Below are 16,945 nucleotides of genomic sequence, written 5' to 3'. Positions count from 1 at the left end.
TTTTTTTTTTTTTTTTTTTTTTTTTTTTTTTTTTTTTTTTTTTTTTTTTTTTTTTTTTTTGGTATTCCCATGTATATTCTTCATTAATCTCAATGAAAACTAGGTTTCTTACCAGAAAAACAAACAAACAAAAATGTTAAACCAAGACAGGCTTCTGACAAAATTTCCTTCAAAATGAAAATAATAAATTTCCTAGGTATAATACCTGCGCATGCCCTTATTACCAGCAGAATTGAGATTCTATAACAGATGCATGAGAGAATAATAGTTTGGAGTCGAAGTTTTGGACTTTAGTTTACTGTGTAATTAACAAAATTATAATATTGACATTGCTTCATCTCATATTTGGAGAGACAAGTAGACTAGGACTTCAGATTTCTTACAAGCAGAGTTCAAATTTGCAAACAAAAAAATAATGATAATAATACAATGAGGTTCGAAGATCATATTCACAAAAAAATCATTAAAAGAGTTACAAACAGTTAAAGCATATAGATATAATCATGAAATTACAATGTTCATTCATAAAGATGTAATTAATCCTCAGGTCCAAGAATTAATGAGTTCCATCAATTCTTTTAAGATCTTGTTCTTTTTTCTGGTTTTCTTTTCTTCTATTTATTTTTTTCACTCCATGTGGGAATTTGTATTCTTTAAACGTCTTTCTTTTCATTCAGAATTCAAGAATGATAAGGATACTAGTTACAAACATTCGAGTCTCACACCCAACTGCACAAGCTCCACATGTAGATGGGAAAGTCATCACCTATCAAATGAAAGCACACATCAACCGTTTATCATGGGTAGAAGCAAACTTCAAAACACAATAAAGAGCGGAAAAACAGAAACTTAAACAATTCCATTACTTCTTCTGGTGCAGTGTAACGAAACAAGGCCTCAGCAATCTCTGCACTGTTACTTTGAGCTATTGCCCGATGGCCAGCCGCTGCTCCTACAGATCCATGTGCCTCTCCTCTAACTTGATTAGAAGCATCAACTCCACTTGTTGATACTCCACCCTCAGCTTCTTCAGATTGGGATGATTCAACGTAATAACCCAATGATGCTTGTTGTTCTGGACTCCGCTCATAAAACTTGATACTTAATGATGGATCTTTGGATGGTGCAAATCTAAAAGTAATCATCCTCACATCCATAAGATATCCATTCTTAAATGCTTTTAAATTAAAAAAAATTAAAAATCTATAAAGTCTCTAATATATTAAAAAGAAGGAATATGCAATAATTATTTTTTACCCTTTTGTCTATTCTGAAATTGAAAAAAAATCAATTATATTATTTTGTATTTTCCGAATTGAATAGTACCAATTAACTACACCGTCTATACTGGTTGATATGAACCAAGACATCTCACTCATGCAATATGAACTTTAAAGAAAATGTGAGAAAAAAATGTTATTCAAATTACCACAAGATACACTCAAGTTCCAATTCATGTCACATTATTGAAGAATCATGCTTAAAATATTCTAGGATGGTTACAAATTTGGGTGGATGATAATCTAAAGTTATGGTGTTTCCAACTTTTTTATTTACTTTAGGTTACAATTACATCATTATTAATTATGGCTACTAAGTATGAATGTTACCACTCTTGGAATTTGAAGGCTATATGNGATGGAAAAACATTAGTTAGTCATAGATATTTGTATTCATTTTGATGATGGAAAAAAAAAAACATTCTCAAATTATAGACATAAAGTAAGAAAGCGTATTTTTCTTTCAAAAAAGTGCACACTCTAATTTCCAGCAGATCTTATCACATAGAAAATTGATCCTTTTGAATCAAAGTAACATTAGACAATACCATTCTCAATTTTATATATGTAACTAGCTAGCAATTTGTAGTCATATGCGAGGACGATTACTACAAGATGTTAAATTTTTAAACAGTTTACATTTGAGGCTTTGATAGAAACTTTTGTTTGGTTTAACTGTTAAATAACTACAATAAGGAATTCAATTGACTTATATAATACATATAAAACTTATGATAAACTTATAACATATATTAATTTTCTTTATATAACTTTAGTAATTGAATTGATGAAATTCATTTAATTTGTTTTCAAGGAGAAACAAATTAAAAGTACAATGTTTAATACAAAAAACTAAATGTAGAAGTAGAAGACTACGCTTGACCTTAAAATCAGAAAATTATAGCTCAAGTTCATCACTTACGGGTTCTCAATGAAGCTGTTTCCAGCTGGATCATCCAAGATGAAGGAGAAAGATGAATCTCCTATGGCACATGCTTTCAGTTTCAGGAGAAACTTATCTATTGCTTCAGCAGTCTGAGGATCCACCTTCTACAAAACCCAGAAGATGCAACATAAATATAAAGATGCCCGTACATATGACAAATTGACAATCAAAGGATAAAAGCACAATTACATACCCTACGTTCCTCTTGAAGGGATTCCAATCCATCTATGGCTCGTACCAATATACCTTCCACCTAAATAATTATCACACATGAAGAGTGGTTTGTAATTTAGCTCACCTATCTTGAAGAAAGGGGAAGTAAAGAACATTGTAAACTAATATATGATTATGAAAGAAGAAACTCTAAAGTTCCATTCACCCCATATAGGAGCCCTAAACTAATAGAGTGTAAAATTATAATAAAAGACAAAAGAAGTAAAATATTGAAACAAATGTCAATATAAATGATGTAGGAAACGTGTCATAGCGGACTAAAAAGTATCAAGAGTTCTAAACATGAGATGACACAAATAAAAATCATAAAATTAAGTAGACAATTGAACTCATGCATGGGTAATCATATCCTTCTCACTGCCCTTATTGGTGCCTAAGAATTAATCGTGCATTATGAATCAACTAATTGGAAGAAGTCTTCAATATAGACCAGAACAAAACAAAGAAAAGAATCCCATTCTCACAGTACATGTTCCTAGAGTTTTTTTTTTCTTTTTAAGGAGAGAAATTTTATTGAAGAATGAAATAACAGGAATTTAGTGGGTCCCAACACCAAAAGGAGAATTACAGGAAAGATCTTCAATTACAAATCAATGAGGATAGGCTATAATCTCTAAAGGGGTGTGTGTTTTTACACCAATGCATAGCATGAAATCAAATCAAATCAAATCCAAAAAGCTACCGAAGGTTGAGAAAACATCCCTGAAAATCCCTGCATCAAAAGAAAACTCAGTGTATATTCAAACTTTTCCGTACCATGAAAACGGTGGCCCCAAAAACTGAAGCAAAGATACCAGATATGTTGAAGCAGCAATCATTGTTTCCCATTAACGATAAGAAAAGTTACAATGGACAAAGAGATGGCAAGAATACTCAGCGTGAAAAAACATCACACAACAAGATGGAGAGATGATGAGAGGAGGCATTCTCCTTTGTAAGCAAAAATGATCAGCTATATTAGTTCCACTGTGACTAAGTTCCCATAAGAAAAAAATTATTTCCTTTTTTTCTATGAAAAAACAAGCGTTCATTGAGAAAAGAAGAAAGAATACACAGGCATCAAAAAAATGAAGCTACTAAAAGAAAGGCCTCTAGTCCTGTAAAATAAGACCTATTGAGTATTTATAAAAAACCTTCATCACCAAAGCCCAAAGTGAAACATGAAATCTAACAAGGGAAAAAACGTCTCTAGGATCCCTTTCCAACCTCTAAACACTATTAGAACCAATAGATTACTCACATTAGAACCAACAGTATGAACTAAGTTGTTTATAAGAGATTTTACCAAAAACACTCTAGTGCACATAAGACAATTGGTCAAAGAAAATGGGATAGACTAGACCATTCAATCACCCTCTAATTCATTAAGATTTTGACACAAGATTAAAATCACATGGCACTTGGAAACAAACCCAAGGCTGTACAACCGAACATTTAGGGCTAGTAGATTAACGAAAAAGCAACGGAAGATATATAGCAATAACCCCACATTTTGCCAAGAATCGTGCCAAAAGGATGTATTAACCCATTACCAAGGCATCTAAACACAGCTAGACACAAGTTAACACCAAGGGACTTTTACAGATTCTCTCAATATGTGTAGCCAGAAACAGTTATACACTGATGGATAATATTTGCCAACAATAATATTGCACCATTGAGCATATTATTCATGTAAAAATCTCCAAAACCACTTTGATAAAAGAGCCATATTTCGAAATTAAAAATTCTCAATACTCAAGCCGCCCAAAAGTTAAGGAAGCTGAGTTTTCTCCCCGTCAATGTTATGCATACCACCGTCTCCTCTAGAACCTTCCCAGAAAAAATCTCTGATGATTCTCTTCTTGTCTACTGTTTGTGCAACCTTAGTTGGTAATTTAGACAACGAGAGATAATAAGTAGGCATGCTATAAAGAGTAGATTCAATAAGCATATATTGTCCACATTTCAAAATTAGTGTATATCCAACTAGTGCAGTTCATGCTGAATTTTTTTGATAACAGGCTGCCAAAAAGAATAGAGTTTAGTGTTCCCCCCAATTAAGCACCAAGATTAGGAGACAGCCGAGAACCTCATCTACAACCAAAGTTCAGCGTCAACCAATCCAGATCTGCCTCGCTAATGTGTACTCCCAAAATCTCACTGTTGCTAAAATTAATATTCAGACCAGAAGCAAACTCAAAGATCTTGATAAGCTCAAAAAGATTCCTCGAAGCAATCAATATACAAACAAATCAGTGCATGTTTTCTTCTACTTTTTGGTGCCTTCTCATCAAATAATCAATAGAACATTCCCACTGGAGACAACATTAAATTGGCACTTTCACATGACAGGCCTGATCTATTAAATTGAACTACATAAACAATATGCACCCAAGGAAATTATCACATTATTTATATAAAATAAGCTACTTCATCAAAAACAATGCTGGATAGAACGAAGATCCTGGCTAAAGAAGTTATAGAATGACTTTCCAGCTCACATCAATGATAAGGGTATAAACAAGATGGGAAAAGAACAACAATGAAAATAAATTAATGTTTAAAAAAATTTAATTATGGATTGCACACTGGGAGGAAGCCATATGAACAAAACGAACTCGAACCTCATCAAAAAATCTCTGAAACCCTTGAAATACTCTACACTTTCTCTTCTATTGAACCGACAATCTATAAAACTGCCTCCATTATGTCTACCTCAATTCTCAAAAGGACGACTCAGAAAACTACTCTAACTATAATTGTAGTAACAAAAGAAATGCAAACAAGCAAAGCAAAGTAGCATGCCCAATTACATAGCCTCACACAAATACAGCATAAGAAAACCAACACAAATTTATAATAATTAAAACAGAAAAAACGCCTCAAGGCTACAACACGGGTAGCATTCCACACAAAAAGACCAACAAGACTTAACAAGCCAGAGAACAGAAAGAGCAAATATATAAACAGATATACAATATGGAGTAGGAGGTTGAGGAGTTACGGTTGATAGAGTTCCACGTTGAGCCTCGGCTGGAATCTCGAAATCCAATTCAGGGATCTGCTCACAGGAATATACAATTGTGGTCATATAGCTGAAAGATCTCATATTAAAAGTTCAAGAGTGCCCATACTAGCCAGAGCAATATACTAGGCTGCCTGTAGCATCTTTTAACCCAACCCATGAATTACCCTAACATCTTGACATCTTTGTAGTTGTATCTATTTATTGTTTTCATTGTTTTCTGAAGTAGTTCTTCACATGCATTCATTAACCCTCTTTAAAATATAAACTAATTGTAAGATATTGCAGTTCCAAGCTAATACATTAAGATAATAATAATTTAAAATAAAAAAAGAGTGGAAACATTAGAATAAGAAGTGACTTCCTGAAAAGCTTCTTATATTATATAACAAGAGAAAGTTGCTTTTTTTTTTTTTTTTTTTTTTTTTTTTTTTTTTTTTTTTTTTTTTTNGGAATTTACAAGAGGGATGTATAATCCATGGTGTTTACAAATGACCTTCTCAATTTGCAGTGAAGGAAGTATAACTGTAGGAAGTAAAAATACTAGACAGTTTACACCAAGATATAGATTAGGTTGTAAAAATTACTGGATAGATTAGGTTGTCTTTGGAAAAAAAAATGGAAAACATGTCCAAACAATGCTGAATATCAATATATTAACAACCTATGGTGGGGGCCGGCACAGACAGAGTTAGACAGCTTAAAAAAATGGTTAACAGTGTTAATTCATAGTAACAACATGGGTAAATGTAAGACTGCATGTCGTACCTTAATAATGGCAGATTCAGATTTCACCACTTGTCGATTGAGCGTCTGCATAAATAATGACCGACTTAGAAATCTGAGTAAACTCGCAACAAGATGCAAGTTTGAAAATGGAACAAAATATCCATAATTAAAAGGCTAGGACTCCGATCAGAAGAACACATTAAGAACCAATGGCCTAAGATCGAGAAAAAGGTATTTTCAGAGCTGAAAATATGCTGCCACATTTTTTGTATGACAAACCAAGATAGGAAGATATAGTTGACAATTACAAAAGGCCATGCCATGAAGAGGTTTGTAACGATATCTCAAACCTCCTCCCAAGACCCCTCAACCGTCTTAAAATTCAAATAATTCTTTCAAACCAAAGACAACAAAAAAATAAAGACTTCCCCCTTATTCTAAAAAAGGAGAATTCAACAGATCCTCCTTCATCATAGAATAACAATTTCTATTGCATGCCAAGGAAATCCGACCAATTTGTCACTCACATGATACTTCACCAGGAAAAAAGAATGATGGGTAATTAATGGAAGAGCATAACAATTTTTACCAGTCAAATGATCGGCATTCATTTTGTAATTAATGGAACAAAACATAACACGAAAAATAGTTGAGAAGGCACTCTGTAAGGTCAAGAAGATATCTCTTCGAAAATAATCTTATTAGCCAAAATAATATCTTGAAGAAATCTTCGATTGCACAAGCAGATAAATAATATATAATAAACGTTTAAAATATTGGGTTGTAGCAGCTTCTTCTAATCCTCCTCAGTGAAACATATAAAGAGAAATGGAAATATATCCCGCAAACATGATCTAATTCAATAAAAATAACCTTCTGGTCGCCAGCATGAACCTCCAAAGAGTAGCAACAGCCTCGTGGCTGGATCTCACCAGCAAACTGGACTTCATTGTTCCTAAAAGAAATCAAAGGCAACTCAATATCAATTATCACAGGGAACCATCATATTCCAAAAGAGAATTTCATGACTAACATTTTACCTCTCACCACAATGTGGACACTCAAAGGCCGACAATAAGATCTGCAGTAAGATTCACATCTCCATAAGGCTTCAAAAAGACGGCCAAGCACTATTGAAAACGCCGTAAAAATAAGAATACCTTTCTGAAGTTCGGAATTAAAGTTAACAAAAATCTTGTTGTCCCCTGCAAATGCAAAGCAGACAACTTAACAAGCTGTAAACAAACACACCTAAACGATGCTGAAAACCACAAATATCTTCAGTTTTTATTAAGGTAATGAACCAAAGGACTCTCAAACTTCTCTATCCCAACTAAAAAAACAAGCAATCACAAATCAAATCTCGAATTAAGCTGCTGAATGCAGCGGAAAACAGAAACAGAATTTCGTAATCGTAAGGGCAAAAATTGCGAGAAAATGAAAGGCAGAAATGACGCAAATACGTTTTCGTGACAGCGCATGCAAAGGCTTTCTACTTCGTAGCGAGGAACATCGGCGTCTTCGTCTGCAACTACTGCTTCAACGACCGACTGCACGTCCAAGACTTTCTCTGCATCTTTTGCAGCCATTACTGTCAACTGGATGAGTTCCTTCACTTGTTTTGGCGGCCAAGGGTTGCTTCGGTTGCTCTGAGTTTGACGGCCGGCAGAGCTCTTCGGTTCTTGTTATGGAGGCGTAAAGAGTGTTTCAGAAGAGGCTCGAAAATTCCTGCGCTTCTCCCTCGTCTTTGCTGGGACTTCTATTTTTTTTAAGGTTAAATTTTATTATATGTGGTTTTCTAAATAAAAATAAAAAATATTAAAATAATAATGATAATTAAATAATTTTAAAACAAAACAAAAAAAAAAAAACAAATTATCTCCTTTTTGAAAGGCACCTAGTTCCAGCCATGCGCAACTTCCGTTCAACGACTCGATGGTTCGGTAAAAGAAAGAAAAATCCATAAACCGACCCCATCGTCTCCACCCCATAAGAACTACGAGCACTCCAAGGACGCCCCCGAACGCCCACCACACACCTCCCGGACTCACACCCAAGGTTTTACAGCGACCACCGTGTCACGGTCATGCCTGTCCAGGGCCTGTTGCCCATGGCCGCATGCCCATGACAAGCCAAACCCTTGTCATGTCTTTTCATTCTAGTGTTTTTCCCTTTGTAATTCTAGAGCGTATGACACCTCAAGAAAATCATGTCTAGGCCTGCCAGAACTAAAATGGCCCAGAATGTACTATAGGGGGATATGACTAGTCGTCAACTTCTCCCTACCCAAGGTTATATATGCTAAGCCGTTGTTATCTTTCTCTTGCTTGCTTATATAACGTCTCTTTCTAAAATCTCTCTTTCAAAAATCTCTCTCTCTCCTCGTTTTCTAAAACCTTCTTTTAAAACCGAGGCTAGAGGCTCGACCGTACGTCGCTTGGCCGTAGGCGACGCAAGAACAAATTGGCTTAACTCACTTGTCGCTGGAAAGTGAGTGCCGCACAATCGCTAGTCCGCTGCCTTCGAAAGTGCGATTGTGTCACACCGCACCCTCCTACTAGGACACCTCATCGTCAAATCAGTTCTCAATGTTATCGCTACAAAGACGAAGAGTTCACTCCCTTCAACATCCCCATATTCTCGAAACCCCTCAAATCCAGCAATCTATCATATTGATCATTCCACAAGTTGGCATCATGTTTTAATAACCCATTCTAGGACACCTCGATGATCACCCTCCTCAAATTTCGTATTTTTTTTTAAAGCATAAGATAATTCGATCTACAATTTTCATTAATTAACGGTAGGTCGATTCACTATAGGTCAATTAATATAGTCATTACAAGTAAGTCAATTTTTCAACCGCTTGGTCAAAAAATTATTTTACCCCTATAATTACATAGTTCATCATAAGTACTCCTGATATTTTTAATAAACAAATTGTTTAGGATCAAATCATAAAATAAATCTTTCTTATTCCCAAAATTAGTACTTAAATAGAGCTACTCGTCAATTTAAGCTTACTCCGGGTGAGAAGAAGTGATTTTATCTCTTGAAATTACGTTGCAGCTTCCTATTTTGTCGATGGTGACTCTACTAAATTGGCTACAAAAGTGATTATCACCCGTGCAAATCAAATGACAATCTCTCATAGAGACAAGTTTATAACTCATAAGATCCAGTTCGATATAATCATCATGTAAAATATTAATATTTTTAATTAACAAAATTATAAAAAGAAATAAAATATTTTATGGTCTAATTTTATACCAACTTAGTGTATAGGATTCGCACGTTTCATTTAAATTTCAACATTTGTAACAATTACAAGTAGGTCGAAGGACAGTAGTATGAAAATTGTTAGGGGTGTACATGGTCCAAGTTGTGTCGGGTTGGAAGATTTTTTTGCCCAACCCAAAAGTTTGGGTTGGTTCGATTGGTAACCCAACCTAACCCGAAACTTTTCACAACTCAACCCAACACAACCCTCTATTTGTTGGGTTCGAGTTGTGTTGTCTATTTTTTTTTTAGTTTTATTTATTCACCATTTATAATTATTACGATACAATTTTAGATGAACTATATTAAAAGTTCACAAACAAACACAAATCATTCTACAATTATATAAAATAAAATAAAACAATAATAGAAAATTATAACATATTAACAGAGTTCTTGTTAATAAACATGTATTTGCCTATCGTCTCGGGTTGAGTATCTTTAGACTGACTTCAGTATCACTCTGACAAACCCATTAATATAGAAATATCCTTGTATTTTTATTGGGCTCGGGTCAATCCCAAGGTTTTGTCCACGAATCCGAAACCGAACCGATTCCGTTCGGGTTCAGAAAAATGAACCCAACCCTATCAGAAAAGGCTAATCCAACCCAACCCTATCCGAAATGTTAATCCAACCCAACTCTTATCGTTTGGATTGGGTTGGTCCTGATTGTGGAGTTGAATTTGGGTACATAAATTTGGGGTCAGCCGTACAGATCACATTCACCAGCGTGGCGCGCGCTTTTTATTTTTCGTTCTGTTTGTGGAGAGAAGTAGAGAAGGAAGCATAAGGCTATGGTGAACTGAACCGCTTCAGATAAGAAAAATGACAATTCAATCTCTGTCTTCAATCCGCTGCCGCTGCCGATGCATGTCTCTCCATCCCACCTTCGATTCCATCTCTTTCGAATCCCGTTACCCTCTTCTTCCTGCAATTTCTCCACCGACCAGAAGAGCTCTGTCTCTCTCTGCTGTTATCTTCACTGCTATTTCAACCTTGGCCTCCTCTTCCTCTCTTGCCGCTCCTTCGAAATCTGCCGCACCGCAGTTCTTCGAGCTCCCGGACTCGGCCGGCGTCAAGGCGCTGGAGCTTCGCATTGGCTCTGGGGAAACCCCCGTCGATGGAGATCAGGTGAATTGATTTCGAAATCCATTGGGAATGCAATTGGAATGACATTCTTTGTTCTATTGGTTTGAATGATATTTAGGATTTTCGTTCCTTTCATTAAGGTTTTCTCTGAGGTTGCGTTCTGAATGGCTTTAAGAAACCAAGTACTTTTGCAAAGATTTTGTAAACCGTGTTCGCCAAGCTTAAGAGTTAGCATTAACATTGGACCTCTTTGTCTAATGGGGATAAAGAATTTTGTAGGTTTCTCTCATGCATATGCATTTGCTTGTTGAGGATGGTTGGGAGTGAGTCTGACGTTGGCTAATTAAGAGGATGATCATGAGTTTATAAGTAAGGAATACTATCTCCATTGGTACGAGGACTTTTGGGGGAAAAAAAAAGTCATGAGAGCTTATGCTCAAAGTAGACAATATCATATAACTGTGGAGGTTCGTGATTTCTAACACGGTATCAGAGTCATACCCTTAACTTAGCCATATCAATAAATTCCTCAAATGTCGAGCAAAGGAGTTGTGAGCCCAAGGTGTAGTCAAAAGTGATTAAAGTGTCAAACAAATGGTGTACTTTGTTCGAGGACTCTAGAGAAGGAGTCAAGTCTCGATTAAGGGGAGGTTGTTTGAGGGCTCCATAGACCCTAGGAGAGGCTTTATGGTGTACTTTGTTCGAGGGGAGAATTGTTGAGGATTGTTGGGAGGGAGTTCCACATGGGCTAATTAAGAGGATGATCATAAGTTTATAAGTAAGGAATACTATCTCCATAGGCCTTTTGGGGAAACTAAAACAAAGTCGTGAGAGCTTATTCTCAAAGTAGACAATATCATACCATTGTGGAGGTTCATGATTCCTAACATTGCTGTCGTTAAGGATATACCATTCTTAAAAGACTCTTGAAACCTTTTGAGGATATGATATCTTCTTTGATGGAGTTCCCATGCTTTCTTTTAAAGTAATTATCTGAAATTGCTATTAGGCTTGAGTGATAAATCATTCTCCACGAATTTGACAGCAACTGCAATATTTTCTTGGAAGGGTCGTTCGAATTTAGCCATAGCCTCTTGGTCTCATCAATAGGGTTTTAATGTAAACTAATAAGTAACCATCTGCAACCTGGTTCTTTACTGAAACACTTTCTGAAAAAATCGTTGATTTCATCTTCAATCTCCTTGTCTGTCTAGAAGCCGCCCGCCTAAGATATTAATATTGTTGATTATGTTTTTCCTTCTCCTTCTCCTATAGGATGTAATGTTGTTGTAACAGTCCAAGCCCACCGCTAACAAATATTGTCTTCTTTGTGCTTTCCCTTTTAGACACCGGGAGGTGTGCCAGCGAGGACGCTGGCCCCCGAGGGGGGTGGATTGTGAGATCCCACGTCGGTTGGAGAGGGACATTCCTTACAAGGGTGTGGAAACCTCTCCCTAGTAAACACGTTTTAAAAACCTTGAGGGGAAGTCCGATAGAGAAAACCCAAAAAGGACAATATCTGCTAGCGGTGGGCTTGGACTGTTACGGTTATGGAGGAATCTTGTGTTTTCACCACCTTCATTGGGCCAATAATTCTTGGATTTTTAAGTCTACTTCTGACATCTCTGGAGTTCAAGTCCAAATTCTGCAATTCAAGGTTTTTTTTCTCTGGCCTTGCTTTCGCTCAGTGATGTTGCCACCTTCCTTCTCCACATCTAGTTCTCTTATTATGGAGGAAATAGAATTATTTTGATTTTTTTTGTTCCCAAATGTGCTTCTGTTCCAATTTTAAAGATTAGACTGCATTTTCTTGAGCTACTGACAGAATCAATAACCATAGCTACTCATCCATCAATGACCTAAAACTCAAATCCTCTTTCCATTCTATTCTCAGATATTAGAAGAAGCTCAACGAATTTAATGGAAGTACAGTCTTGGAAAGGATTCTCAAGTTGGCCCATGCCCTCAACCTCTTGATTTGAACCTCAAAGTAGTCTTAACCGACAAGACACTAGTGTGAGTTGAACCCTTCAACTTCTTTTCTGTCTTGTAGGTTACAGAAAATCGACACCCCTTTTTCAGCTCTTTATTATGCCGTGTGAGAAAGCTGACATACAGACTCACAAATTCCTCAATAGTGCACTTGACCAATGATGAATAATGTAGCCACTTGATGTACTAGTGAAGAGTCATTTAATCTTCTTATTCTTTCCAAGGCTGCTTTTGATTATGATTGTGGTGGCCTACTTTCTTCCTTTGATCACTCTTACAATTCAGAAAAAATACTTGGAACTAAAAGGAAGAAGGAATTAGGGACAATTCTCTTTTTATATGTCTTAGAACTTAAAAAATTTATAAACATATATAATTTTTTTTTTATACTTTTTGTAAAAAAAATTGGAGGGTAAAATTCTGCCCTGCTTTGATTAAACTCCCAGCTATGCCCTGCGTGCTATTTTTATTCTTTTCTCCATCCTTCTGGCACTTATCATATTGTGATTATTTCGTAGAGTTGGCTGTTTGCTTGTATGCGAGTTAATAAAGTTGATTGGACTAACAGCATGCTTGTAAAGATTGCATAGGGGTAAACTTTATTACTGAGTGTGAAATTCAGAGATTCTTATTATGGAGTATTAACGTGAAGGTTGCGGTTCATTACTATGGAAGGTTGGCAGCAAAGCAGGGATGGCGCTTTGACACAACATATGATCACAAAGATGAAAATGGGGAGCCCATTCCCTTTACATTTGTTCTTGGCTCTGGGAAAGTAAGACAGTTGTTGTTGTTGATATCCTACCATTCTACCTAATTGAACCTGCTTTTAGTTGCAAAGCAATTGACTCTCAATTTTGGATTAATGTCAAGGTTATTGCGGGAATGGAAGCAGCTGTGAAATCCATGAAAGTTGGTGGCATCCGTAGAGTCATCATTCCACCATCCCAAGGATATCAAAATACATCTCAAGAACCTATTCCACCCAATGTACGTACTCCTGTTTCCCTCTCTTTATTTGGTTCATGCATACTGTCTTATTTGAACAAGCTACCCTGTGCTGTGTATGTGTTGTATTGTCTCTAGGTCTCAACGATTGCATATACATAAAAATAACCAACTTTGTAACGGCTCAAGCCCACCACTAGCCGATATTGTCCTCTTTGGGCTTTCCCTTTCGAGCTTCCCTTCAAGGTTTTTAAAACGCGTCTACTAGGGAGAAGTTTTCACACTCTTATAAATAATGTTTCGTTCTCCTCCCCAACCGATGTCGGATGATGAAAAGGACGTAGAGGTAAAAGTTGGGGAATAGGCATCTTAGTTATAAAAAATTGACTTAGAAAAATACTGATATAGTTCTCAATTATCTTGAAATCTTTTGCTTGAAGGCATTCCAACTATTAGCATCTCAGCACTTATTAGTTTAATTAGTATGTCATGTAATAGTGAAAGACACGGTGTTAACTACATGGACTTACTAAAATTAAGATCGAAAGTTTATGACAAATATATATATATATATTGGTGAAGTTTAGTAAAACGTAATCGAATGAATCCATGCCGTTTAAGTAATAAGCTTATCTATGAACCGCCTAGTTAGTGTGTAATATCACATCTTTAGGATTATGGGTTTAAATTATATTCATGAATTACTAAGAATGTTGAAGTATTTTACAAAATATTCACAAGAATCGAAAAATTAAGTGGTCATTTTCTGAATAAGCAAGAGTCTGGGGTGAGGAAATTGATTGGCCGCCTACTGTCCTTGTTTAGAGAAAGATACAAGTGTATATTGCGAAAATTGATCTGTCTTTAAATGTTTGATTCAATGAGGCTTGTTTGGATACAGTATTTTGACAGGCAGAGGCTATTTACCACCATTTTTAATCCAACACGTCTGGCAAACGGTGAAGGTTCGAGCCTTGGGATTCTGATATTCGACATCGAGCTGGTTCAGGTAAGGCATCTCAGCAACAAGTTTGCATCTCCAGGTTCCTGAAAATAGCCCCTTCACTCAACTGTACTATATTATTGTACGAGTTCTGATGCTATGAGAATATTTGCTAAAACTACCACTTACCGAATCAAATAGATTACGAAGAAAATGAAAAAAGTAATAAATGGATATCCAATATTAGTCTATGATCAAGGGACAAATATGATGATACTATGGTAAACCATAATGAAATGCTGAATATCCTTAATCATACCCGATATTAGCCTATAATCAAGTGTCAAATATGATACATATAGTAAACGGTAATTCAAAGCTTTACTTTTACTGTGGTCAATTGAGGGCGGGATTGTAGCCCTTTACAAAGGAGAATAGTCCAAATGAATTTGAAATAACTATAATGATAATAAACTAATTTTGACAATCTCTATGGCTTGGAAAAAGATTGATAATAGAAGATTTAAGATAGCTGAAGTAAGAAATTTGTCTCTTTCATTGATGTTTCCGAAACTTAATATGACTTATTTTTGCAAATCTTTTTAATTGTCTTTGTTGTATTCCACCCCTTCAAAAAACACCATTAAAGAAGTACTACAATCCTTCTAATCGAGATAATTATAGTGGAGAAGGGAACGAAACATTTCTTACGAGAGTATAGAAACCTCAACCTAGTAAATGTGTTTTAGAACCATGAGGTTGACAGCTACACGTAACGAATCAAAGTAGATAACATCTTCTAGCGGTGGGTTTGGGTTGTTACAAATGGTATTAGAGTCAGATATCAGACGGTGTGTCAGGGAGGACGCTGGGTTTCTAGGGGGTGGATTGTGAGATTTCACGTTGGAGAGGGGAACGAAGCATTCTTTATGAGGGTCTGGAAAACTTTCCCTAGTAGACGCATTTTAAAATCGTATGGTTGACAAAGATACGTAACGGGCCAAAGCGGATAATATCTGCTAGCGGTGGGCTTGGACTGTTACATCTAGCCTCCCGCTTATTTACCTAATTGTCACTTTGTTGTTGTTCTGTCTTACTCATGTCTCACAACCACAGTCCACAGCGTTGTACTCATAATGTCATTCAGTGGCTTTGCCCTTTCTCGGTTTATCTCTTGCTTTACATTGGTACTGACAATGACCACACACTAGTAAGAGAAAATCAACTAGACCATCATCTTCAATGTACGGGAATACTTTTCAAATATAGAAAAATCTGGCACGGAGAGTATGAGATACAAATGTAACTATTGTGATATATGCTCGTGATACATCTTTACGTGGAACTAATACCTTTCTTACAAAATGTATTTGACCACAAATACTCATACTTTCTTACAAAAATGTCAATTACATGGTTCTCACGACACGTTTTGTTGATTCTAAATAAAATCTTTCAAAAAAAGAATATTAAAATTTTGTCAAATACATAATCATAAGATAAGACCTAAAAATTTGGAAGTCTATTGTTTTATATAGTGAATCATTGCATACGAGATTTTGTGCATATACTATGAACACTGTTAACGACGATTTGAAAGATCTGTATGATTTAATAGCTAGTACGTGAATTATTATAAGATGAGTTAGATCGTCTACTAACCGATTTGAAAAAGTTATTATAGCGTCTAAAATACGAAAATATTGAATTTAAAGTCCTCTGTGTTGTTTGGATGTATTTACGGGATAGAATTCAATGTATATAATTTTCGATGAAGATTTTCTAAATTACTTTAAATATAAAGTTTTATTACAAGTTGCTCGAGATGTCTTAAGAAAATGTGGATATAAATTATTTTTTTGCTCATTTCATAACAAAGAAGATGTCCGGTGGAATCAAACCAACACAGTCTAATTTTTTCACGTTGATTCGGTTTAGGTTCATAATTTAGTAAGAGCTCACAATATAAACTTATAACGGTGTCGTGCCTAAAATGTCTTATAATCATGTTTTGCCACCTAAATCCAAACCAACTCACGAACGTCTAAAAAATCAACCATGAATTTATTTTATAATATATAGACGATCTACATTGGTCGGTTTGGGTTGATGAAATCTTTTGGAATAACCAGAATTTTGGGCTGAACAACTCGAATAAAGTTCAAAACCTAACTCAACCCTCCGTTCTCAGATTGGATTGGGTTGTTGATTATTCTTTTATTCTTTTTTAAAAAAATCATACTTATCAACAAAATATATTGCGTTAATAATTTAAATCTCGTAAAAACTTAAATATCAAACATTCACAATTAACGTGAGTTATAAACTTCAAATATTCTTAATTTTTATAATAATCTTGAAAATAAAATAGACCAGGATTGAGTTGTAACTCTATAGTCAGATTAGTGAGCGACAAGAAAAAAAAATGTTAATCCACGAGATTGTTTAAAATTTTAAAAAAATTAATGTTGCTCAAAAAATGCTATCTGTCAGAC

The 16,945-nt window shown here is 35.4% G+C and overlaps 2 protein-coding genes across 2 annotated transcripts in view; one reads left to right on the top strand and one right to left on the bottom strand.

The window, feature by feature from the left end:
• LOC111783039 (zinc finger protein ZPR1-like) overlaps nt 1-7,953 on the bottom strand; it is a 16,902-nt gene extending 8,949 nt beyond the window's left edge. The window contains exons 1-10 of the mRNA XM_023663913.1: nt 7,660-7,953; nt 7,357-7,401; nt 7,237-7,277; nt 7,070-7,151; nt 6,236-6,280; nt 5,447-5,503; nt 2,420-2,479; nt 2,203-2,330; nt 867-1,131; nt 700-766 (exon numbers count right to left, since the gene is read on the bottom strand). Coding sequence (XP_023519681.1) covers nt 700-766; nt 867-1,131; nt 2,203-2,330; nt 2,420-2,479; nt 5,447-5,503; nt 6,236-6,280; nt 7,070-7,151; nt 7,237-7,277; nt 7,357-7,401; nt 7,660-7,785 — 916 coding nt within the window. The 5' untranslated portion in view covers nt 7,786-7,953. The remainder of the gene's footprint in view (nt 1-699; nt 767-866; nt 1,132-2,202; nt 2,331-2,419; nt 2,480-5,446; nt 5,504-6,235; nt 6,281-7,069; nt 7,152-7,236; nt 7,278-7,356; nt 7,402-7,659) is intronic.
• A 2,268-nt stretch (nt 7,954-10,221) lies between these two features.
• On the top strand, nt 10,222-14,701 carry LOC111783040 (peptidyl-prolyl cis-trans isomerase FKBP17-1, chloroplastic). Its single transcript, XM_023663914.1, has 4 exons — nt 10,222-10,609; nt 13,212-13,334; nt 13,433-13,549; nt 14,409-14,701. The coding sequence occupies exons 1-4, from the start codon at nt 10,304-10,306 to the stop codon at nt 14,556-14,558; spliced, it is 696 nt and encodes a 231-aa protein (XP_023519682.1). The 5' UTR covers nt 10,222-10,303; the 3' UTR covers nt 14,559-14,701.
• Nucleotides 14,702-16,945: the final 2,244 nt, after the last annotated feature.

Source organism: Cucurbita pepo, chromosome LG20, assembly GCF_002806865.2.
Source record: "Cucurbita pepo subsp. pepo cultivar mu-cu-16 chromosome LG20, ASM280686v2, whole genome shotgun sequence".
Taxonomy (NCBI): domain Eukaryota; kingdom Viridiplantae; phylum Streptophyta; class Magnoliopsida; order Cucurbitales; family Cucurbitaceae; genus Cucurbita; species Cucurbita pepo.
Note: the sequence above shows the minus strand (reverse complement) of the source record. Positions and strands in the feature narration are given on the sequence as shown.